The sequence below is a fragment of the Carcharodon carcharias genome, chromosome 4 (assembly GCF_017639515.1).
Source record: "Carcharodon carcharias isolate sCarCar2 chromosome 4, sCarCar2.pri, whole genome shotgun sequence".
Taxonomy (NCBI): Eukaryota; Metazoa; Chordata; class Chondrichthyes; order Lamniformes; family Lamnidae; genus Carcharodon; species Carcharodon carcharias.
The window spans coordinates 137,865,108-137,891,764 of record NC_054470.1 but is presented as its reverse complement, the minus strand read 5'-3'; the positions used below and the strand labels follow the sequence as shown (position 1 = coordinate 137,891,764).

At 42.2% G+C, this 26,657-nt stretch overlaps 1 protein-coding gene across 8 annotated transcripts in view; it reads right to left on the bottom strand.

The window, feature by feature from the left end:
* Positions 1 to 26,657, bottom strand: part of fam172a (family with sequence similarity 172 member A) — a 684,886-nt gene that overhangs the window by 109,354 nt on the left and 548,875 nt on the right. For 2 of the 8 annotated variants that reach the window (XR_005942765.1, XR_005942766.1), the window contains exon 11: positions 1,197 to 1,321. The exons of 5 other annotated variants lie outside the window; for them this stretch is intronic. Coding sequence is in view for 1 of the 3 variants with exons in the window: in XM_041185661.1 (XP_041041595.1) it covers positions 1,302 to 1,321 (20 nt within the window). In the remaining 2 variants the exon portion in view is untranslated. Of the gene's footprint in view, positions 1 to 1,188; positions 1,322 to 26,657 lie in introns of those variants that run through there. One more of the 8 variants, XM_041185661.1, reaches the window with a different exon arrangement.

The following is a 26,657-nucleotide window of genomic DNA, read 5'->3' as shown; positions in this document are numbered from 1 at the left end:
ATGATAGATTTAGACGAGCAAAGATGGGAGGAGGCGCGAGATGAACATAAATGCTGGCCTGGGCTGATTGGGCCAAATGGCCTGTTTCTGTCCCCCATATCCAATGTCTATATTCAAAGTCAAGTTTTATTTTGTACTAAATTATCTATTAATGCACACATTTCAATTTAAAAATGCTTTGTGGCCCTCAAATGATGCTGCTGAATATTATTTTAATAAATACTTATTTCAGGCAAGTTATTGGCTCCCTAAATAATGGAGAGGTGGTTTTCAATGGGCACATTAAATGTTTGTATAATAATTTCAGGACATGTATTCTTTACGTGGATAACACTCAGAAAAGGGTGTTGTGCCTTGTGATGTCATTACTGCAGCTTTATCAAGAGTTAGAATGAAGTTATTGCATGCAATTACTATATTTAGTGTATTTTTTATGTTTATGTCTTTGCCCAGAAGCATAACTCTTCGCAGTAGAATTATAAACGACAGATCACTTCAGTGAATAATTATCTAATTATCTAATGGTCCAATCCATGAGATACCCCAGTAAGGGCTTAAAAATTAACAGCCATGACATATATAGAATATTACATAACTATCGGTCTCTTGCGAGTATTCTTTCATTTGTATAAGAATCCATCATAAGTAACTGCTGCCCTGTGGTACTTGCAGTAATGGATCATACACATCTGTGATGATGTGCTATAATAGTTGTGCTATTGATGTGATATATGGACTTGCAAGCACCTTAAATATTTTTGAGGGAGAAAATATTTAGGCAGCATCATGGGTGAAAGTGTTACATTGATTTTTACTTCACTCATGAGAAAGATATATATAATTCTCTCATTAAGTCAAAAATCCATATCACATTTGCTATCTTCCGTTCATCTTTATTCCTTTCTGTGATATCAATGAAGCTGATTTTCTGCATGATGACTGTACTGAAAGAATTTTACATACCCAGATGGATGTAGTACCAAAACTACAACAATGCATTTATTAGAAAAAAAATCCTTGTGTTGCCAAACTATAATGTGCTATGATGCTGAAGTTTACCATAACTTAATGACATGAATACCAGGCAGATATGAACCCTTCGGAAGCTACTCAAAATTCATCCTACCAGCTAAAGAAAATGAACTGTTAATGCCCTAATGTCCTTGCTGGCATCATAAAAACGAAGAAATATCTACCCTTAGTGTCTTGTGTAGAATATCCTCAGGCCTCCTTGGCCTATTCATGTTCCAGTTCCCTCTCATGAAGAATATCCAGCTCTTGGCTGGCAGTGGGTCGGTGTACTAGTCATTGAGGGCTCGAGCTGAGGAAGTAATGGTCAGAAAAAATAAATGTTATGTCCTAGAGCCTCATGTTGTCCATTTCTAATTGCCCATGAACTGACCTCATTAGGACATTTCAGACAGCAGTTAAGAAGCAGCCACATTGCTGTGGCTCTGGAATCACATGTTGGCCAGACCAGGTAAGGATGGCAGATTTCCTCCCCTATGAGGGCGAAGGGAGTAGAGGGTTAAGATGATAGATTTAGACGAGCAAAGATGGGAGGAGGCGCGAGAGGGACATAAATGCTGGCATGGGCTGATTGGGCCAAATGGCCTGTTTCTGTCCCCCATATCCAATGTCTATATTCAAAGTCAAGTTTTATTTTGTACTAAATTATCTATTAATGCACACATTTCAATTTAAAAATGCTTTGTGACCCTCAAATGATGCTGCTGAATATTATTTTAATAAATACTTATTTCAGGCAAGTTATTGGCTCCCTAAATAATGGAGAGGTGGTTTTCAATGGGCACATTAAATGTTTGTATAATAATTTCAGGACATGTATTCTTTACGTGGATAACACTCAGAAAAGGTCGTTGTGCCTTTAGTGAATATTAGTGAACCAGATGGATTGTTGATAGTTTCATGGTCACCATTATTGAGACTAGTTTTTTTTTAATTCCAGATTTATTAACTGAATTTAAATTCCACCAGCTGCCATGGTGGGATTTGAACCCATGTCCTCAGAGGATTAGGCTGGGTCTTCAGATTGCAACATTACCACTATGCCACTGTCCTCCAGTATCTCCCAGAGCAGGTAGGATAATACAGTAGCACACTGTGGCCAATTGAAAACTGCAAGTTTCGACACAAGAAAATTTTAAAATGAATTACAAATAAAATGCTTATTCCCATTAAGGTAAGTGTAATAAATATGTTTCTTTGCCTATTTCTCTTATTCTCTTTCATTAAATATCAGACGAGGTGATGCTATATGATAGAAAACGTGCATGGGCTGAATGTTACAGGCCACCCGTGGGCAAGACAACAGGCAGGTGGACCGGTAAATTCGGGCAACATGTCATCGGCAGCATTCCAACCCAGGTCCAACCATCTTTGCCCCCGTCATGATTTTATGGGTGACAGGTGAGGCGTCAGGTGGGTCACCTGTCTGTGGCCAAATTGAGACTCTTAAATGGACAACTAATGTCCAATTAAGGGTGTCATCTCATCGCCACTCTAATATAACAGGTGGCGGGAGAGGCTTACATCCAATATGCAGCCCAATTGCTGGTCAATGAAAGGAGGGAGGGCCACCTTTCCGGGCCCTTGGTGCAATCGGAGGTCCTCCCGCAGTTTTCTCTCTCCACATCCATGCTCAACCCTGGCCCTTTCTAACATGCCCTCCATAGCTCCTACCCTCTCTGGGGCCTATCAGAAGGCTCTGAAGAGATCTTGGACTTACCTCAATGTCCAGATCCATTGCTGAACACCACCCCCGACTCTACCTGCAGCACCAGCAGTGGCCATTAGTGGTGGGTGTGTAGAGCTGCCAGCCTCTGGTTGGTCAGCAGCTCTATGAGGAGGGGCTTCTTCCTAGAGGTGGAGGAAAGTTTTGCCTCATTCTAATTGTTGGGCAGTCACCTGAAAAGTTTGGAGCAAGCTGGCTAAGCAGAGACAAACCCATCCCGCTATTTATACTGTGTTGTGGGGAGGCCACCCTCAGCCTCATATCTTGAACATTGGAAAGGACATGCTGTTCTCAAAAGTTAAACTTAAATTTGCATAATAACTATAAGCACTGTACATCATGAACATTTCTTTGTTATTTTTGCTAAATATCAATATGATTGTTAGTCAGCATTTAAATACTAAGTGAAATGAATATAGATACCTTACTCAGTGAAAATTTTTGCCTCAGCTATTTACAGTGAAAGATGGTTTTCCCCGTGTCCGTGACTGAGAACCATGTGCTAATAGTCAATTACTAAGACTATATGATTAGGGAAAGAGAAAAGAATGTCAGTTGATTGGCATCACTTACTCAGGAAAAGGAATTGAAGACGAGTATGTGCGTGCCTGGTAAATAATTTTATTTGTGATTAAATTAAGGCTGAAGTAATTCTAGCGTGTATTATTTATCGCCACTGCACACCTTTTCCTTCATTAACTGATACCTATAAAGAAGTGTCTCTGGACACTATTAACATAGACAGATTTTCATCAGAGGTAGGTTTGTCAGTAGCCCAGACCCATAAGGACAGTATTCCATACAATAAAAAAAAATCTAGATAACCTTGACTTTCCATCAACAATAAAAAAAAAATTGCTTCTTCCTGTATGTATTCTATCAGCTGTAATAGTGAGGATCATTAATGTTCATTCCAATAAGATCACTTCCTACTATGATCAACACTTTTTCTCATAACCTAATATTTTCCAATACATTTTCCCTAACAGAAGCTTTTTCTGTGTCTACAAAATAACAGTCTGAGGGTATTAAAATTATTATAAGTTGTGTTTTAATGACATCAGCTTATGATAATATTCTTATTTGAACATTTTTCCTTTGTATATTAATGGGCAAATGATCCCAGCTATAAAACTTTAGCACGTTCAGCTGAGCACTTAGAATTTTTACTATTTCTTGCTTGCTCAAATGACTATTAATGCCCAAAATCTTGTGGTTTCATATCGAGGAGTATTTTCGCTATTACTAATGTGCCTAAAATACCTTGTTCTACAGATGAGTAACTTGGCACCTGCTGCATGAAAAATAGCCAATTACTGCTCAGTGTCTCTAATTTTCTGATTCAATTAGTATGCTCCAGAGCTTTCCACTTTAATAGCAAACTACTTCACAGTTAGCTTTCTGATTAATCATTGCCCATCTGCAAGCCGTCGAAAAGCTTGGTGGAACAAATTTGTGTACTTTAGAATGCTGTGAGCTTAGCAAATCAAACCTGTTTTGCTGTATGCAATGTCAATTCTATTTACACTTATTCTGCTACCAGCAACCAATAACTAGCATTGCTTTAATGATAAGGAAAAGCCTTTAGTATAAAAATCCTATATCATGATACAAAGAGAAATTGTAGCCTTAAAGTGCTGCTTGAAGAAACTGGTCAAATGCCTAAATTCTTATGGCCATCATTTTAGTTTAATTTGAAAGGAACAACTTTCTTTAATTGTTATGCTTTTTGCAGATCACCTTTCCTCTTCAATATAAATCTATAATGTTCATATTTATGAACTATTACAGTGATTCAAAGATTAATCAAAGCGCTTTGTGACATTAAGGTGGAACAGAGAGAACATAATATTGTAACTTTTAACAGCAATCCACCTAAAGTATCAGTAATACTGAAACAAAGTAACCTTAGGAGCAAAAATGAAAGACAAAATCAAAGCAATGGTTTAAATCTTTAAATCTCATAACCACTTTGTAATTCTTGCTTTGCTAGAGAGGGAATTTTGTTTCTATGAAATTCAGGATGTCAGTGCTCAGGAACACATCTAGCAACCAGAGCCACCTTCTAAAACTGACAGGGCAAGTACATCGAAGGGAAAGTACTGTGTAAAATTCCTGCTTGTCACAGAACCTGTTCGATTTTCATTCCTGTTGATTTATGCCCAAGCGGTGAAGATGAAAATTACCCCATTTAATTTGAGACCCTGTCAACAGCAAGCTAGGTTAAATATAAATTCAGTGCATTTTAGTGTTTAGAATTTTTTAATGCTATTAATGGAAGAAATAACAATGCTAATGATTAAGTAAAAACTAACTTTCCATAGCACTGCCCATCTTATGAACTGAACTGTGGCAGAGTGCCATTTTCTTCCCCCAAAAAATACTGTTGGGAGAAAAATTTGAGGGGTCATATTTTAGTTGAAGAGGCGGGATTTACAAGGCAGGTTTGTTTCCAGGTCATGAGCCCACCCCTCCCACCGCCCTGATGGAAAACAAGCAAAGCTTTCAATTTTGGTATGGGCGAGAGTTAATTGATGAGGGGTCGGGAGTGGTGGCCAATTAGTGGCTGGGGGTTGGGAACAGAGGCATTAGGCAAGTGGGACACATTCTTACCCAACCTGACAGCCATTGCTGTGTTTGCCAACTGTGCATGGTTTAGGAAAATGAAAGCACCTGAATTTTCAAATTGGCTAGGGCAGATGGAGAATTGGAACCCAGGATAGGTAGAGAAATGTTCATGTTATTAAAATTTCATTGCTGTAGAATATATTTTCTTCAAAACTTGCACTTTTGCAATCAAGTAAAACTTTTTCCATGGAGCTGATCCTTTTCTTGGCAGGCTGGATCTGTTCAGCTTCGCACAGCTGCCAAGGACCACCCACCAAATATATCAGGACCTTAGAAGATGGGCTCTTAAAGAGCTGCATAATTACTTAAGTGTGCCCAATCAACAATGCGGGCAACTTCACTTCCCCATCCTTCTACTTGCAAAAATTGGCAAGGTTTGGAATGGAGACAGGATGGTGTGATCCATGATTTCGATGCCATTTGTTTCCATTGTTTGCCTCCATTGTGATCTGATGTTGGCAATGAAAATCCAGCCCGAGGTGCATGAACTTTCAACCTAATGGTAACAATTGATGCAAAATTATTATTTCCCCCTTAATTATTCTTGGAGCAGAACTTTCACATCGGCGTGGGGGGACGGGCCCTGCACGCCATTCCAATTTTTTGTTCAGTGGGCGTGCAGCTGACTCCAGTGAACGCCTGCTGAACTGTCAAAGGCCTGTTAAGGCCATTAATAAACTAATTAACCAAATTGACAGGGCTGCCCATCCAACCTTAAGGTTGGCGGGCAGGCAAAGAGCCCAAGCAGTCTTCACATTTCTCAGGAAACCTCATCCATGGGCGGGATGAAGTTTCATGAAGGGTTTATTAGATTAATAAATATTTTTTAAACATTTCATAAACATGTCCCAGCTCATGTGATGCTGTCACATGAGGGAACATGTGTAAATGATTTTTAACTCTTAATTTGAAGTTTCAAATTGAACTTCTCCCGACTCTACTGCAATCCAATGGACTTCCCCGTAGCAATCCCGGAAGAGATGGTCGGGTCGAGAAAATCTTTGCGGGCAGCAGCAATGCATGCAGCATTGCCACTGAGTGAAAATTCAGGCCATTAATTATTTAGTAGGTGGCTAACTTAATTTGTTGTGGTACTGTGCACTTCTGTTACTTTTTAATACATGATGTATAAGTGTTTGCATATTAATATGCCAACATTATATCTTTTCTAGTTTCTCCCTCAGTATATGTGCACTGGTTAACCTAGTGGGTGGAACTGAGTCATCAAGGAGGGGAGTTTGAGGGGGTGGATGTGTATGTAATGGGTCAAGGTCTATTTTTCTCTACCAGAGGGAGGAGTATAACCTTTTCTTGGGATGGTGGAGAAGGGTGTGGTGGGCAGAAGACTACATTTTGCTTCAGAATGGCATAGAGCTATGATAGGCTCAGTTTCTTCTTGGTGTGGGCAGGGGGGAAGGGCAATAGCCCAGGAAAAGTTTTGCTCCAAGTGGTTGTAGGGAATAACTACTGGGTGAGGTGGAGGCAGGTAAGGATATGCAAGTTCTTTCCTAATTGGAATGGTGTAAGGCTGATATGCTTTTCGGCGGCCAGCAGAGGGGTACAAGAGTCCTTATTTTTCTGTGCTGGTAGAGGGGTGCTGGAGGATGTTAGTGTTCCTTCTAAGTGTGGTAGTGGTGGTGTTGGGGGGTGGGTATGCGCGAAGTGCAAATTGGCTCTTAGCAGGTAGAAGGGAAGCTATTTAGAACACAGGTGCCTCTAAGTGAGGAGGGTGATATTTCTTTGCAGAATGTGGAGTGGTTAAGGTGCTAAATTTACTTCTCAGTTTGGAAGGAGAATTTCAATTAATAATTCATATTTTTTTTTTCCCTGGGATGTGGGCATCATGGCAAGGCCAGCATTTATTGTCCCGCCTTAAAAGTCCTTGAGAAGTTGGTAGTGAGCTGTAATTTTGAACTACCGCAGCCTGTGTGGTGTAGGTACTCCCAATGTGAGGTTAGTTAGGGAATTCCGGGACCTTGACGCAGCTATGATGAAGGAATGATAATATATTTACAAGTCAGGATGGTATGTTACTTGGAGTGGAAATTGCAGGTGATGTTGTTCCAATATTCCCTTGGCTTCCAGGTGGTAAAAGTTGCAGATTTGGAAGGTGCTGTTGAAGAAGCCTTGGTGAGTTGCTGCAGTAAAGCACTGCGGCCATGGTTTGTCAATGATGGGGAGAGAGAATGTTTAAGAGGGTAGTTGGGATGCCAGTCAAGTGGACTGCTGTGTCCTGGAATTTGTTAAGATTCTTGAGTGTTGTTGGAGCTTTGCTCATCCAGGCAGGTGGCAAGCATTCCTTCACACTCCTGACTTGTGCATGGTAGAGGGTAGAAAGGCTTTGGGGAGTCAGGAGGTGTGTTACTTATGGCAGAATGCCAGCTTCTGACCTGCTCTTCTAGCCACAATATTTGTGTGGCTGGTTGAGTTAAGTGCCTGCTCAATGGTGACATCCAGGATATTGACGGTGGTGGATTGAGTGATGATAATGCCTTTGAATGTCAAGGGGAGATGATCAGCCTCTCCCTCATTGAAGATGCTCATTGCCTGACACTTGTGAGGTGTGAATGTTACTTGCCACTTAGCATCTCACGCTTCAATGTTGCCCAGATCTTGCTGTATGCTTCAGTGACTGAAGTGTTGTGAACATCCCCACTTCTGACCTTGTCATGGAAAGAAGATAATTTATGAAGCAACTGAAGACCGTTAGGCTTAGGGCGTTTCCCTGTCCACAGCAATACCCTGGGGCTGAGATGATTGCCTTCCAACAGCCACAACTATTTGGAAAAACTCAGCAGGTCTGGCAGCATTGGTGGAGAAGAAAAGAGTTGACATTTCGAGTCCTCATGACCCTTCAACAGAGTTCTGTCGAAGGGTCATGAGGACTCGAAACGTCAACTCTTTTCTTCTCCGCCGATGCTGCCAGACCTGCTGAGTTTTTCCAGGTAATTCTGTTTTTGTTTTGGATTTCCAGCATCTGCAGTTTTTTGTTTTTAGACACAACTATTTTCCCTTTTTCCACTTTGTTGGGTAGATGCCATTGTTGTAACTGTGTTGGAACAGTTCAGCAATAGGCGCGACTAGCTCTGGAACATAAGTCTCCAATACCATGGCGGGGATGTTGTTGGGGTCCGAAGTGTTTTCAGTATCCATTGTACTCAGCCATTTCCTGATGTCATGTGGATCAAACTAATTGGCAGAAGACTAGTTTCAGTGATGGTGGGGACCTCGGGAAGAGGCCAAGATGGATCATTCACTTGCCAAATCTGGGTGGCAGCAAACACTTCAGCCTTGACTTTTGCACTGATGCCCTTGATTCCTCCATCAAGGGTGGGGAAGTTCATGAGCCTCCTCCTCCAGTCATTTGTCAATTGTGCACTATCATGATTGAGTGAATATGGAAAGACTGCAGAACTTTGACCTGATCTGTTGGTTGAGGGATCACTTAGATCTGTCTGTCACATGTTGCTTCTGCTGTTCAGCATGCATGTAGTCCTGTGCTGTAGCTTCACTAGGTAAGTACTTCATTTTTAGGTGCACCTGGTGCTACTCCTGGCATGCTCTTTGACCCTTCTCATTGAGTCAGTTCCCTGGCTTGATGGTAATCGTAGAGTGAGATATGCTAATCCATTAGGTCCTAGTTTGTGATGGAATACAATTCTACCATTGATGATAGCACACAGTGCCTTTTGAGTTGCTCGAACTCTTCTGAACCTATACCATTTAGCAGGCTGGTAGTGTCACACAACACAGTGGAGGATGTCCTCAGTTTGAAGATGAGATCTCGGCTGGAATTTTCCAGCACCCTATGCCAATGGGATCTTCCAGTTTCCGCCGATGTGAATAGAGATTTCAACGACTTGCTGGCCATACTGTGGGGGAACCTGCCACAAGGGTGGGCTGGAAAATTGCGCCTTCATGTCCACATGAACTGTATAGTGGTCACTCCTAAAATTGCTGTTATGGATAAATGCCTCTGTGGCAGGTAGATTGGTAAGGATGAGGTCAAGTAGGTTACTCCCCCATGCTGATTCTCTCCCTAACTGCCAAAGGGCCAATATGGCAGCTAGCCAGTTTAGTCAGTAGTAGTGCTACAGAGTCACTTTTGATGTTGGGCAGTGAAGCACTCATCTGGAGTACATTCTATGGTACCCTCAATGCTTCTTCAAGGTGTTTGAAATGGGAGAATACCAATTCATCAGCTGAAGGTGGGCAATAGGGATAACCCCCTATTTCCTTGCCTATGATTGCTCTGGGGCCATGTGGGCCTCATGGGTTCTGACTTCCAGGGCCACTCTGTGTCACCACCTCTGGTGGGTCTGTACTGCCAGTGAGACAGGGTACACCCATCAATGGTAATGGAGGAGACATTGGCTGAGAAGTATGATGCCAGGCTATTATTTCACTAGTTTGTGGGACAGCTCTCCTGATTTTGGTGCAAGTCTACAGATGTTAGTGAAGAAGACTTTGCAGAGTTGACTGCACTGGGTATACCCTTTGTCATGTCTGGTGCCTATGTCAATGCTAGGTGGTCCATCTGGTTTTGTTCTTATTCAACAATTTTGCAGCTGTTTGGCACAACTGAGTTGCTTTCAGAGGGCAATTGAAAGTCAACCACATTGTTGTGATCTGGACTCACATGTAGGCCAGACTGGTTAAGGACAGTACATTTCCTTCCCTAAAGAATATTATTAAACCAGATGTGTTTTTAAACCAATCTAGTAGTTTAATTGCCACCATTGTTTTTTATTCTAGATTTATTTCATAAAATGAATTTAAATTTCCCATCTGCTATGGTGAGATTTGAGCTCAGATTTCTAATCATTAGACAAAGTCTCTGGATTACTAGTCCAATGACATACCAATGTTCTACTGTACACTACTAGGCCAAAGGATGAAGGAGGTAGATGTCAGAAACATGAGGCTGATTCAAAAATTAAGATAGAAGATAACAGTGTCGAAGAGAGTGAACCAAGCTTGGGGCTCTGGCAATTAGGCATGCACCAAGCTATCAAAGTAACTTTTTGTCTCCATTACACAGGCAATATTCTGATGAAGCATCCACTATAGCTCATCTGACTTCCATTTCATGGTGGAACAAAAGTCGAGTAAGCTCTATAACAGACCAGTGATCTGCTCCACTAGTCAATCACCTGTTCAGGAAGATGAAAATTTACCCCCACTTCTACAAACTGTCTGCCTCTGTGTGGATATCAAATTATTTATCATTTTTGACACTTCCTTGTCAGTTTGTGTGCTGTCATGTTTCAGTGCACTTCAAGTGACGTATCTTCTAAGTTAGAGCCTATACCTAACAACCAACTGATGGTTAGGGGTTACTAGAATACAGCATGACAGTTATGTTAATGTTATATTATATCAGCCCAACTATACTTAATAAATCACATTACATGAGCCTCTCAACGCCACCTAGTGGCACGGTACTGGTGGAATGTTGCAGCTGCTTAACTGTTTTTAATATCTTACAGATTGGTATTATAAGTCCATTATAAATGATTTATATCACATTAATCATAATTTTTTAATGAAGCACAGTATTCTGAAGTGCAGTTTCATATCTATACAACAATATTAATTGATGCATTAATTAGATTATATAGTTCATTAACTGTTAGACTTATCCATTTTTAATTCTACCTTATTATTTATGTGTGCTTTCCTCTTTAAGACTGAACACTGCTATCCTTGATGTTTTGCTTCATCCTCTGCCACCACAGTTACTTCACCTACCTGAGGAGCATTTCAGCACAGTTTAAGATTAGGAGTTACTTTAAGCATATTTTACAATTACCATGAGTAGTAGTACTGGTATAGGAAACACAGGAATTGAATACAGGATATGCATATAAATACATTGAGGTTTTCTAAATTGTTCAGTGATTTAACACATTGAGGTTTTCGACTAGTTTGGTGCTTTCTTAGGGGAAGGTGAGAAGGCAATAAATGGTGGCTATCTTCAGCAATCAAACAGGTCAGAATGTGTACACTGCAATTTGTGGGGCCTTCTCTGTATGGAACATAATGAGGTGCTGAAGATGGCAGGTTGGAATAAGTGTTTTCCACTGGAAATAGTTCTTTTATCACATAATTCCAGGCTGCTGTCCTTGCCTGAACGTTCTGGCATTCAATTCTCCCCTGCTTCCTTTTCTCTCCCTTTTCATGTGTGCCTGCAGTTCCATTACCCTTCTCAATGTCTAGCTGCACATACATAAAATTACAAGTAATTTACAGCACAGAAATAAGCTATTTTGCCCAACTGGTCTATGCCAATGCTTATTCTCCAGATGGGCATGAACACCTCCCACTCCAGTTACCTCTTCACCACCCTGACCCCATATCTCTTTATTCACTACTCCCTCATGTGTGTATCAAGCCTCCCCTTAAATGCATCAATGCTATCTGCTCCAACCTTTCCATGTGACAGCAGGTTACACATTTTCATTATTCTCAATGTAAAGAAATTCCTCTTCAGGTCCTTCCCAAGCTCATCTCATTCATGATATCTCTTACCTGCTCATTCGATCCCATTCCCACAAATCTTTTCGTCTCTCAACTTATCTCTGTTCCCATTTTAGCCGATACTGTAAATGTTTCCCATTCCTCAAGAACTATCCTTACATTTTTAAAAACTATTTGCTTATAGAACAATTCACCCTTATTCCAATTGTCCTGATTAACTACAGTCTCATCTTTTGCTCTTCAAGGTTTTTCAACTTGCTGTTGCCTCCAGAATCTGTGCCCATTTCTCCCATAAGTCCTGTTTAAATCACTTGATTCAGGCTCCAACAGTAGCTAATGGCCTTAACTAAAGTTAATATTACATCTTCTTTGGTTGTGATCATGGCTCATTATCGCTCCTCACCCTATCCGTAGTCTTTGATAAAATCAATGCTATGATCCCCCTCCAGTGCCTCACCTCCAATGTCCCCCTTGTGGGACTATCCTTTTTTGGCTCACATCTCTAGCAACATAGTTTCTCCATCCACCTTGCACCTTCACATCCAAAGTATCCAACAGTTCCCTCTCTGCCTCATTTGCCTTAGCAACACTATAATCAGCAGGTCACATTCTGCAGGTATACTGATCACACCCAGCTCTACCTCTCCCTATTTCTTTCAACTTCTCCACTGCATGAATTATGTCATCTAGTCTTGGATGCACTATTTTTTCTTTCAGCTAAACAATGGAAGGACCAAAGGCATCAATCTTTGACCCCACCAAAAACACTGGCCCCATGTCACTGACTCCAACCATTTCCATGGACACTGAGTCAGACTGAACTATAGTGTTCACAGCCTTTGAACCTTTGACCTTATATCCTCATAGATTGTCCACTCCTCGTTCTGTAACATGATCTACTTTGTTTCCTATTTCAGCACCTCTGCAGCTGAAGATCTCATTAATGCCTTTTCTACCTTCAGACTAGATTATTCCAATACTCGCCTTCTTGACCACCCAACTTTCACCCTACATACATTATCAGCTCATCTAAACCTCTGCTGTCCAAATCCTGCCCTACAACAAATCAAGCTCACCAATTACATCTTACCTTAGTTCCCTGTCCCCAAATGTCTCAAATTGAATTTTCATCCCTTGTTTAAACTTCTCCACATCTCTCTCCCCTCATACCTTTTCCAGCCTTAAACCTCCTCCATACTTACTGTTCCTCTGGTACCAGTCTTCAGTTTAAACTTCATCCCTTCACTCAGCATTGATAGCTGTGCTTTCAAGCACTTCCCACTATGGAATTATCCCACAAATCTGCCCCTTCTCCACTCCTCTTAAACACCCTCTTTAAATTTCACCCCATTGACTAAGTTTTGATCACCCCTTGTAATTTTCCTTCTTTGGCTCATAGGCAATTTTCTTTACACCTCTGAAGTACCTCGAGAAAAGTGCTACAGAAAAGCAAGTCACTGTTGTTGATTTTCCCACAGACAACCAGCAATTGTACCAGAGTAACAAGTTTAATTGAATACATGTCCACATTGTGTGTTTTAGTATACAGGAGCCTTTTTGGATGGCTACCAAAGAAAAGGGTTTGTTCAGCAATTCGGAAATATGCTACCTGTACTCCTAGCTATGCTGTGCATTTCCCTGAATTATCAGCAATACAAAGTTTTCTGCTAATAGCAATCTCTAAGCTTTGGAGAGAAAACCTGAAAAATCAGAAGAAACAAAAAAATTGGGTAAATGAAAGAGCAGGGGAGAGCTAAAATATGAAGCAGCGAATGAATTAAATCAAAAAGCAACCAGAAATCAGAAAGTAGAACACAACTAAATGACACAAAGAACTGTGCAGTCTGAAGGATTAAATAAGAGTGATACAGAGCCAAGATAAAATGGACAACAGAGCCGAGATAAAGCATATAACAGAGTGGCAAAAAAAAGGATAGCTGCTAGTCATTTTAAGAGATTACCACTTGTTAAGCAATAAAACAAACATTATTTTATATTTGTATTGCTCTGGCATGCTGTCTGACTAATGGTTTCATGAGGCTATAGGTCCCGAAATGCTTATTCAGTATGCCTTCATGCATAATTCCTTGCTGTTCTTAATATAATATTACTATTCAAAATAATTTCTATACATTTTTAAAACTGTTTATGGCTTTTTCAAAGAATTACATACTGATCAAAGCATGAAACATAAAGGTCTGGTTAATAAACATATGACATACTGCATCTTAACCCTTAAGCAAGTAAGCATGGTATGATTTATATGATGTCTGAAAGCAAAGTAAATTACATCAGGCATTCAGTCAAACTAATAGTCATAAAAAGAGAGGATGGCCATGCACTTTGTGCAGTCTCCTCTACCCACAGAGCCAAATGATTCAGGTATTAGAGATCAGTATAGATCATGATGAGTAGCACATGAAGAGTCTTTAAATTAGGGAATACAAATATAAGTGTAGATGGACGATATTGAAATCTAGTATAGGGAGCAAAACTGATATATTAAAACAATGAAAATGGTATAATCAGTAAGACTAGTGTGATAAAGATGAAGAAGAGAAAAGGAGCTCACAACACTAAAGAAGCTCCTTCCCACCATAAAAGAGAGTCATACCTTTTGTACAGTATCTTGTTGATACACAATTTCTGCATATCTGCATTTAGTTGTGATGATGTATTTGCTGAATTTCCGCATTCTTTTTTGGTAAAAATTTGCATTGTTTTAATAGGTTATTGACAGACCGTCGGTTGTATGGACTAAGGCATTATTTTATAATGACTAAGTGTAACAAGTTTATTGCAAAGCCCCCAAGGTTCACTCACCTCCAGCAGTTCAGTCAATAACCAATTTTTCTACTCCCCCTCCCAAGTCCAAACCAATGCTATCTGACTTTTTAATTATTACAATATCTTACAAACATTTTCATGGAAATCAATACATGTGTGATCTATTAACCAAAACTGTGCAGCTTCACTCCACAAATTTATTAAAAATATTGATCAGGTGCACCACTAGTGTACTCATTGACTTCAGTGTTTGTGAGCAACAAAACAGCATTCAAATAGCTTTTGATAAATATATAAAAAATTCCAAATGTAGAACCAATAGTACAATATGTAATGAATATAACAGACAATGTCACATGGCATAAATGGTGAACTGCCGTAAGTGAAATACTAACTGCAGCTATTTGAGTAACTTTATAAAAATTATTGAATCCACAACTCTGAAATATAACAATTTAAATAAGAAGCAACAAAAATTGAACATGCTGGAAATCTGAAATTAATCAAAAAAATGCTGGAAACAATGGCAGTGGATAGGACAAATTAATCTTTCATCATGGGTTTCGTTATTCCTGCGATGTGAGTGACACTGGCAAGATTACATTTAATGCTCATCCTGAGAAGGTGGAGATGAAGCTTCTCATAGAGCTAGAACTTCAGGTTACTCATCCAGTGATAATAAAAGGAACTGCAAAAATTAAATAGTGCGTGACTTAGATTGGGTGTTTCTTGCTGCTGTTGTCCCTCCCAGAATTAGATGTGCTGTTGAAGTAACTTCGGCTCTTGTGTATCCTGTAGATCATAAATGCTGTAGCCATAACATGCCAGTGGTGGCAGACTGGACATTCAGTCCAATGGCAAGGCATCAGTTAAATTAATTGCTCTATCCTGGATGGTGTCTTGCTCCATAAATGTTTCCACAACTACTCCTGTCCAGCTGAGAGGTTATTTTGTTCCACTTCTTATTATGTAGATGGTGGACAGGCTTTGAGGATTCAGGAATTGAGGCGTTTGTGCAGAACGGTCATGTCATTGCTGAAGAAGATTTGAAGGATTCTCCATTTTATAACAATGGGCTGTTATGTGCACTAGACCTGGACAAAGTTATCAGTTCATGCGTGTTAGATGTTACAACATCCCAATGAGCATAGGCTGTTGGCTATGCTTCTGACTGCAGTATTTTCCCAAAGTCAGTAGGAGCATTCCTACTCCTCTTGGCCCAAAAAAGGTAAAAGAAAAAATTGCAATCTTTTTGTGGTGCGTCAACCAGGACTGTTGGTTAGGCTATTCACCACTCAGTACAAAGCACGGGGAATGTGTGGTGCATTGTCCACCCATTTTTACTTTAAAATTGTACTCCAATAACATTGAATCCTGTTTGCATATTTGAACAGTCCATTGTTAGAAACAGGCAGGCAGACTGTTCTTCCAATTGCAGACAAGCTTAAAAATTGAATCAGGTTGGCCTTGGGCATCCAATGAATGGCCTAGGTACCATCCCAACCCCCGATTCTTCATTGCTAATTGCCCATTTCTCATGTCAGAAAAGAGCAGCTGGCAGTTGAGAATCTTCTCCACTGGTTCCCAGATTGGGTTGCTAATTGCAGATTTGACTGTTTGAAGTGTTTTCTTAAGTGACATTGGGCGGAATTTTCCGTGCCTGCTGGCGTTGGGTGTCATGGCAGGCGTGAGTAGACAATATGGCGGGAAGGCCAAAAATCGGTTTCACGACATCGTGAATCCAGTTTGCAATCTTCTGCTCTACCCGTCAATGGTGGACTGCATTTCCTGCTGCTGCACGTCGGAAACTTCATTGTAACATATCTGCACATCACTATAAGTCCAGCTCGCCGGAATCATACCTCCATGTTGGATCATCTGAACACGTTAGCGTGATTGCATACTGATGTATTTCACAGCAGCATTTGAAACGCATGCACCTGGCGAGCTGCACTTCAAGGGGAACTCGGCAGTGAGTGCACAGTAATATTGCGCAGTGCTTGTGAGGGTTGCCTATTGGACCTCAAGTTTGAGGCATCATGCATTCAGGCAAGAGCACAGGCAAGTCATGTTTTCCCAGCTGACTGACAGTGCAGTGCCAGTGCAAGATCTGCATTGCGGTTGATGGTAGCGCACAAGCATGTGAGGGGGTGGGGGTGAGGGAAGCGGCCACACATTAGGGGAACCTTGTATAAAGTGACTATTCCTCCTCAGTTGTGACAGTTCAGGCACAGCCACATTGACATACTTGGAGTCAGGCCTCTAGCTTATCTGCCCACTCAAGCAACGCAGAGGCCTGAAAGTGCCAGCAAATGCTGGTTTTAGTAGACTGCAGAACAATTGGATGACTGGGCATATTGTACAATCTCCATGCTGAAGCTGCCCATGGAGCAGCCACTGGTAGAGGCACTCACAGCCCCTTGCAATGTAATCGTACAGGTTTGGATCAGTCTCCCCCATGGTTCAAGCTAACAGTGCAACCTTGCAGTGTGATTAGGAGAATGCCTGCATCTGAGCTGAGAGCGCAGCATGCAATCCAATGGGCAAAGCACTAATCAGTCAGGTGGAGTGGGGCGAAGGTGGGTGGGGTTTCGGACAACCTTGCAGCACACTAAACTCTGGCCATCTAAGTGGTGGCCAGCACTCATTGGGATGCATTAAGGGGCCTTCAGATTTAACCAAAGGCTACCCACAGAGGACATGGCTGATGACAGCTGTGCGGTGGTCTCAGAGTGCAGCAGAGAGAAGATACAACGAGGCTCATACTGCAACTTGCTCCTTGGTGGAGCAAACCATCGGAATGTTGAAAATAAGGTTCCGGTGCCTGAACCAGACTGGTGGAACCCTGCAATACAGTCCACAGAGGGCATTGTCATTGTCTGCTGCACACTTCACAACTTAGCGCTGCAACAGGGAGAGCAGCTGGCTTAGGAGGCGATGGAGGAGTTGCAAGTTTCCTCCAATGAGGAAGACGTCGATGGAGGTGAGGGCGAGGAAGTCCTCGAAGGCGAGGATGATGGCGATGAGGCCATTGCACTGGCCAGATGAGGCAGGTGTGCTTGGGAGGCCTTCATAACTTCTGAATTTGTGGAGGATGATGACGACATGGAATGAGGAGATACCATAGTTCCTCACACTGCATCTGTGAATGTTTGACTCCTTTCTGGCCGATGACAGCGCACATGCCCTCTGTGATAAGGCTCCTGTCATGGAGACGCAGCGGATGCTCTTGGTGCTCTCCCAACATCCACAGCAGAGGTGGAGGCAGCCTGCTGAGCGCAAGACCTGGAGGGCCCTGGACTGCTTTTGGAGTCTTGCTGTGTGGCAGTAGCATCTCCTAGGCCTATGGAGCTGGATTTGCTGGGGTCACAAGAAGAGGGGTTTCAGATGGGCCGGAAACTCCCAGAGTCACCTGGGTATGGCCCCGGGGTGTGCACCTGCTGATCCTCCTCCTTATCAGCACTCAAGGGCCCATAGCTGACTCCTTGAGGAGAAGAGGAAGCTGGAGTGAGATTGAGCTGCCCCGTACCCCTCTCGTGTTGACACTGTTGAAGGCCAACAATAGCGTCAGAGATGGAGTTCAGCCCACACAGCAGCACAGGACCAAGGCCTCCAGGACAGCCATCACCCAACCAGTGTTGACCTTGGTGTGTTGGCATGCTGGCGCTATCACCACAGACTGAAGGCAGATGGTCTCCTCCATCGTGCCGTGCAATCTGAAGTGTGCAGTGGACATCCTGATGTTCCCCAGCTTGCAACTCCAGCAACTGAAGTATGACCAAGTCCAAGGGCTCATCATCTGACTCGGACTCAGCAGACTTCTGGTCATCAGCAGTTCTCCGAGTGCTGGAAATCTGGGAAATTCCTGCCTCTGCCTGCTGTGCATCAGACAGTGTGATGTGCCTACCAGATTGTGACGTCAAGGCCGTTCTAAAGCTTGGTGCCACCAAGGTCAAGGACTCCCTCGGCTATTTCCCAGATCTGCCTGCAAAAGCAAGGAGAAATAATTAGTGCATGACAGTGGCCTATGAAACAGGACACATCATTCACAGGATTGTTGTCTGATGGATGTTGCAATGCTGGATCCTCATTTGGTTGAGCACTGTCCACATCACCTTCAGCACAGGAATGGTCCAGATCCTTGCCGGCCAGCTGGATGGCTCTACTTTCAAAGTCCGTGAGGAACTTGATGTCAGGCATTCCTCCACCAGTCTGCGACATCTCCCTTTTGTTGTGTGCCAGCTTGTCCTGCAAGAATACAGTTGGAAAGAGTGTAAGCAGGATGCTTGCCAGGCCAGATGATAAGTATGCCTGGTATGTGTGGTTGGTGAGTGCAGCCATGGGCAGGATGTGAACAATGAAGCTGTGTGTGAGAGAGTGAATGGTGATATCCCTTAAACTGGCAGTGAGTGAGAACCCTGTGGATGTGTGATGGGTTTGAGTGTGTGATTTGAGAGTGATGAGAAGAGTGACTTACCCTGGCAGAATGCAGGAGATTATTCATCCTCTTTTGGCACTGAGTGGCTGTCCTCTTTTGCAGGGCATTGGCACTGATCACTGATGCTGCCGCCTCCCAAGCCAGATTGGTAATGTTGTTGCCCCTCCTATAGCCAGAGCAGGGGTACAGGACATCATGGCGAGTTTCCATGGCATCCAAAAAGTGTTCCAAGGACGCGTCACTGAATCAGGGCTTGCAGTCTTCTTACCTTTTGGATACGTGTCTTCTGTGCAGCAGTCCTAAGCTAGAAACACTGAGAGGTGTGCACATGGCTGCACTTTAAATGTGGCGCCTGGTGAGTCGATGGCATGGCGGGCGAATTGGAGGCCACCTACCAGCGAAACGACGTGTTTCCCAGGAATGCATGATTAATGAGGCGGGATTGGGACAATATGGTGTGAAAAGCTGCCATTGCAGCTGGCGGGTAAAATGTTCTTTTTCCCAACTGCTACTGCACTAAGTGCAAATCTGGGATGACTCTGCCCATTATATTTACTATATACTTAATCTATGAATACTTGATTTTAACATTTCAAGAATCTTATTCATTACGAGGAATAGATAGAGCACCTAATCCTAAACAAATATGTCTTTTAACTGTAATATCAATGTGTAAACGTGAAACGTTTCATACATAGACAGCTAAATAAGTTATAATGACAATTAACTGATTACAATTACACAAATGGATGCAAAAGCAATGTCTAATAAGCTTATTAAGTTATAATAAAGCATTTCCGAGTTTTATGTGTAACAAGATGTAGAGTACATAAATTGGTATTGGCATTTACTTTCATGAATAACTCAAAGTCTAGGTCTTAACTTAAAATTGGAAACAATTATTAGAGATTACATATTTATAGATTATGCTAATCATATTTCATATGGTTGTGCAAATTAGGTCAATTTTAAAAATAAACTGATCACAGATTCTATTGCCTATTTTGGAAGTAATTTTTGCCACTCTGCCCTCCTCAACACCTATGTCATACATAATTCCCCTGCCCACTCAACCTTGGGAGAATAAACTTCATCGTGATCGGTAATATTTTACTCCAGGAAGAAGAACAATTTGGTTTTATAACGCTTCAGAAAAAAATATAAGGTATATTTATTGAGAACATGTGAAAATAAATTAAATATTTTTCATTTCTTCAATTAGTACATCATATCAAAGAAAAAAATAAATTCTGCAAACTAGTTTGATCTGTGTTCTGACTGTTATTCTTATAAATTGCCCAATATGTTGACAGAAATGCATGTAAGGATTTTTTGAAAACTTTCTTTTCCATGTATTATTGGAAGAACTTAAAATTCCACAATACATGTGGATTTCATGATTGAACAAACTTTAAGTGCAACTTGCAAAATTTATGTGTCAGCATCTAACAGTAGGGCAAAAGTAGGTAACAGTGGGAAGCACTCAAACACATGATTTGTTTTAATTGTATAGATGTCAACCCTTTCTTCTGCAACAGAAGACTGTGGGGGTTAAACTAGATAACCCCCACCAAAAGGGCACAGCTTGAAACGCAGACAGAACACCAACTTGAGGCTGTCTGCTCATTACCACTTCTTGTGCTGCCAGCATTCCCCATGCTGTTCTTTGACTGCACACATTATCATGGGACCCGATATCATAAGTGCCTTGCACTACATAGCTAGCCTTCACCACTTAAAGGGGAGTTGCATTGTGGTTGCCAGAGGTGCTGAGATCATTGGGAATAGTGTGTTGTGCAACAATCAACTATACCTGACAATGGGAGACAGCAGGCATCAATGATTTTGAACACTGCACTGGAGGTCTTGGTTGATGAGGTGAAACAGAGGAGTGATGTCTTGCAGTCTCAGGGGAGTGGGGGGTAGGGGGAGCAAAAGGCCCTTCAGGCACTTGCTCAGAAAGTGATATGAAGAGAGTCATGGAGGTCAATGCTAACAGTATAATTCCAATAACATGGGTGCAGTGCAGGAAGATGTTTAATGGTCACACATGACAGGTCAGGGTCAGGGAATGCATCTTCAAATGTCATATCCTACCAGCTGAGTTCACTAACCTCAGTCACTGCTCAACTCACCACAGCCCCATCATTCATCTACCAACAATTTCTACCAATCCAAATTCACACCTAACATGTATATGCTTCACCTTATCCTTATAAACATTGCACTGTCAGTCTCACACCCACAGTGCAAAGCTTGCACACACCGCCAGCTATCCACATAACCCAAACAGATTACACAACATTCACTTACGCAGTTCCTTCTCTTGCAGGAGGAGATGCAGCAAGAACTAACCTGAGGAGATGGAATGTGCCTGCATGCTCTAGCCTTCATGGAGGAGGAAGTGCTAGCTATTATGGGAAGGTCCATTGCTGACTTTGTAGCCACCAGCGGGCTGAGTTTACTGAAGATGAGGAAATCCGCATACCTAATCCTTCTTCTCTCATTCAACATCTCCCTCATTCCCCAGTCACTTCTAGCTGAGAAGCTGCTGATGACATAAGCATGCAATTCTTATTTTCGCTTTCAAATACCCAAGAACTGCAACCAGGCAATGAAGGAAGAACAAGAAGACAGTGAAGATGAAAGTATCGTCACCCAATTTCGCAGTTGCAGCCATCAGCTTAGATACTGACACTGTAGAATTTAGGGGATAGGATAGAGATAGGAAAAGGATAGCACAGCTGTCAGCTCCCTGGAACTGGAGGTCGCACACTAGTTCTGCCTCTTCTCATGCTTCTGTTCTTCACCTTTTTGTCCGATAGGTGGTGGCAAGGACTGTTCCCTCATGACCAGTGATTATCTGGTCATATCTCTTTACAGCTGATGAACCTTGCCATGCACAAATTGAAGGCTGTGAAGCACTTTGGGATGGTCCTGAGGTAGTGAAAAGTGCTATATAAATGCAATTTTTTCCTTCTGTACATCATATGTTATTTACATTAGCTAATATTGTAGTCCAAGTGGCATGAAGTTTGTTATTATACCAAAGGTTTATGAGTAAACAGCTAAATAATCACCTGTTTACAATGTTATCTGAACCAATAATAAGCATTTGATAAACATAACAGCACTCCATCATGTTATCCGCCATCCTTTAAAAGGAACAAATTTCAAACAATTGTTAAGCTGTTACGAATTCACATTCACCAAACAGGCAGGTGCAAGCATACACCTAGATATTCGTAATTTCATTCTCTGTGGCATCAAGGAGCCCCAACAAAATTGAAGCCAATGAGAATCAGGGAGAAAACTCTCCACTGGTAGGAGACATACCTAGCACAAAGGAAGAAGGTTGTGATTGTTGGAGGTCAGTCATCTCAGTCCCAGGGCATTGCTGCAGGAATTCTTCCTGTCTTAGGACCAACCACTTTCAGTTGCTTCATCAATGATCTTTCCTAACTCCTCACATATTGAAGCAGTCTCTATCCATATGCAGCAAGACCTGGACAATATTCAGGCTTGGGCTGATAAGAGTACACAAGTGCCAGGCAATGACCATCTCCAACAAGAGAGAATCTAACCATCTCCCCGTGATATTCAATGACATTTCCATCACTGAGACCCCACTATCAACATCCTGGGGGTTACCATTGACCAGAAGCTGAACTGGACTAGCTATATAAATACTGTGACTACAAGAGCAGATCAGAGGCTAGGAATCATGTGATGAGTAACTCACTCCTGACTCCCCAAGGCCTGACTACCATCTACAAGGCACAAGTCAGGAGTGTGATGGAACACTCCAGACTTGCCTGGAAATGTCATTTGTGATTTGTATAATTATTAAGAAAGTAAATGTAAAACAGATGTCACCATAATTTATACAATGAAAGTTCTTTTTTGGAGGTAAATTTGAGTTATGTTAGCAGTTATGTGTGTCCAACAGGTCGATTTGATGTGCCTGGTGTGTGACTGAAGAGAGCTAGTGTACTTCTCACTTTTTGCGTACAAGTATGCATTTCATTTTCAACCTACACCACTGATTAGTAGCAGTGTGAAGACGAGAGCCAAGTGTGTAAGTCTCTCCTTTTTCCTTAGTTCTATTGAAGAGTCATACGGACACGAAACATTAGCTGTGTTCCTCTCCGCAGATGCTGTCAGACCTGCTGAGTTTTTCCAGGTATTTTTATTTTTGTTGTGTAAGTCTCTCTTTGTCAGTACACAGCTTCTCCATTGGCAAAACCTCTGTTTAGTCTCCTTGTGCTAACACATGGAAACTGGGTTCCTCGCAGATACAAGCTAAAGCTTCAGAGGAACCCAGAGGAGATTTGGCCCCAGACATGCAGTGCACAGCCCCACCAACATGTGGACAAGCCCTGGGTCTTTTGAGCCAAACTCCCAGTTATGGGCGAATAGTCCCACTGCCTTGTGGATACCTTGGTAGAGGTGAAGGCAAAGGGAGTAAACCCTGACAAAAAATCTGGAGTGGAGCCCAAGACCCTAAATATGTCATCTTTCTGGCAACTCCTGCAATCAAGCCAGTACCAAATGTAATGCTTTGCATCCTTTTGGACCTAACCAGGGAGGTTGAGAGGGAGACCCTGACATTTGCCAGCCATAAATTTTGCCAAGGCTTGCGCTCTACAGAGGACTCTCTAGTTTGCTGCAGGAGACAGCAGTTATGAGTAATAAATCCAATTTGATGGTTTCAGAGAACGGGCGCTACAGGCTGTCTCTGAGGTGGGAGGGACCATCACATTCTCAGTTTGGCCAGCCTGCGTGCTGACCTGCCACTGTCCACCTGCTTCAATGGGTGCTTGGAGCTTAGAGTCTCTGCTCAACAAGTGTACCGCATCCATTGCACCAGGCAAACAAACAAAACAAATGAAAAGAAGATACCAGCTCTTCAATTGGCAAGTTGGAATGTCAGGGCTATGTACATGGTCTGACAAATGATTTGCAGGTGGCTGAACAATGCCTGCAAAACAGCTGTGATTGACATGGATCTTGATCGTTTGAATATTGATATAGCCTCCATACAAGGGGCAAGACTCACTGAGTGTAGGTCACCGAAGGGAAAAAAAGTTCATCAGGCAGGGGAAGAGTTCATAGGAAGCACGAGATCAAGCTGTATATTTCGCTGTAAGAAACTTGCTGCTCTCAATGATAGAACTCCCCACAAATGGTTCAGAATGTGTTCTCGTGATCCTTCTCTCAACTCAAACAAGGTCAACTAACGTTGTGAGCATACGTGCTGCAGCACTTTGCTTCACTACAGAGAAGAAAGATCAGTTCTACGAGGATCTTGACACTGCTATCATCAGAGTTCCTAGGACAGAAATCTTTACCTGCTGGGGGAGTTCAACGCAAGAGTGGGCATGAATCAAGAGGCATGGCCCTTGTGCCTCTGACATCATGGTATGGGAAAGATAAAGTGAAAATGGACAGAGACTAGTTCAGCATTATTGCTGCAATGAGCTTTGTGTATCTAATTCTTTATTCACTTTTGATGTCACAAGGTTTCCATAAGGCATCCGAGGTCAGGACATTGGCACCTGCGGACCTGAATATCACCAGACGTGGCTCTCTCTCAACAGCATCCGAAACACATGCAGTTAGCATGGCGCTGATTGTGACACAGATCACTCAGGATGCTGCCCTTGAAGCTTTTCCATTCAAAGCAGAAAAGCCGTCTTCGTATCAATGTCAGCTATAATGCCTACCCAGACAAGAGCCAATAGTTCCTTGACTCCACTATCTCCGGCATTCCCAGAAAGAGTGCAGAAGCAAAATGGATTATTATTTGAGACACCAATTATAATACAGCACACTCAACATTTTGGAAACAAGAACTGAAAAATGCTGACTGGTTCGAGTATAACATCACTGTAATGGAAGCCATTATTAAAGTCAAGCAATCCATGCTCATTAATTACAAGAGACATCTGGGTGAGAAGACTCTGAATGCCCTAAGAGCTCCTTGAAATAAAGTCCAGCAGACTGCCGGCATTGCATCAATGACTACTGGTTACAACTTTGCCAGAATATCCAGATGCCCTCTATTACAGGGAATTCTGTGTACATTTATGATGGGATCAAAAAGGCAATAGGTCCATCATCAAAGAAAGTAGCTCCATTGAAAACAAAGGTAGGGGAGATCAACACTAACTGCAATAAGTAGATGGAGAGATGGGTGGAACACAATCTTGAAAAGAATTTGCCTACATTGCCCTTGCCAGACTGCAGATATTGACTAAATGCATCTATACCGAATCCAGTATGGTTTCAGGACCGAAAGATCCACAATCTACAGTCTTCTCAATCTAGCAGCTACAAGAGAAATACAATGAAGAAAGAGACCATCATACATTGTCTTCTTTAATCTCTCCAAAGCATTCAATCATGTGAGCAGAGGCAGTCTATCCAAGCTGAAGAAAATTAGCTGCTCGCTGAAACTGCTCAGTGTGATCTCTTCCTTCTATAACAACCCGAGTCATAAGATCATCTATAATGAGGCAACATCGGAACCCTTTGAGATCTGTATTAGGGTTAAACAGAATTATGTTCTGGTGCCAAAACTGGCACATTCTTCTCTTTGCTGCTGTCGTCTGCCTTCAGTTCATCTACAGAGGATGTCTACTTACATACCAGAATTGAAGGAAAGCTGTTTAGCTTTGCCCATCTGAGATTCAAGACAAAAATGTGGCAAGTTCTCATCAGAGAGCTGCTTTATGCTGATGATGCCACACTAGCATTTCATACTGAGGAACACCTTCAGCAGCAAATGGACAGACTCTCTCATGCCTGAAAAAGGCTTGTTTTGACTATCAGCATCAGGAAGATGAATATCATGATTCAGGATAGAGGGATATTGCCATACTGCCACTAATCAGCATTGACAATGTGAGACTGGAGATTGTTGATAGTTTCATATATCTAAGCTCCGCAATCACCAGCAATCTGTCACTTAAAGCTGAAATTAACACATGCATTGCAAAAACTGCGGCTGTTATCCCCAAAAAGCAACCTGATGGAGAACACCAAACTGTGAGTCTACTAAGCCTGTGAACTCAGTGCACTCCTCTACAGTAGTGAGACCTGGAAAACTTAGACTAGGCAGGGGAGAAGGCTGACTGGTTTCCACCTTCGCTGAGACACTTCCTTGGCATCTCTTGGCAGGATAAGGTCACCAACTCTGAGGTTCTGGAGCATGCTAATTCTATCAACTTAAACCTACTACTGAGCCAGTGAAGTCTGTGCTGGCATGGCCACGTTCATCAGATGGATGATGGCTATATATCCAAAGACCTTCTGGATGTTGAACTGGCCACTGAGTCACAACCTGATGGATGTCCACAGCTCTGTTACTTGGACACCTGCAAGCAAGATATGATAATTGTGGACATTGACACAGACAACTGGGACATACCCACTGACAGCCGTGACGTCTGGAGGCTGACTGTTTGGAGGGGCATTGAAGAGACGAGAAGAAATGAAAGCTCAGCTGGCTGAGAAGGGGGCCCAGAAAAAATGAGGCCAGAGAATCCTGCACCTTTTCAGCCTACT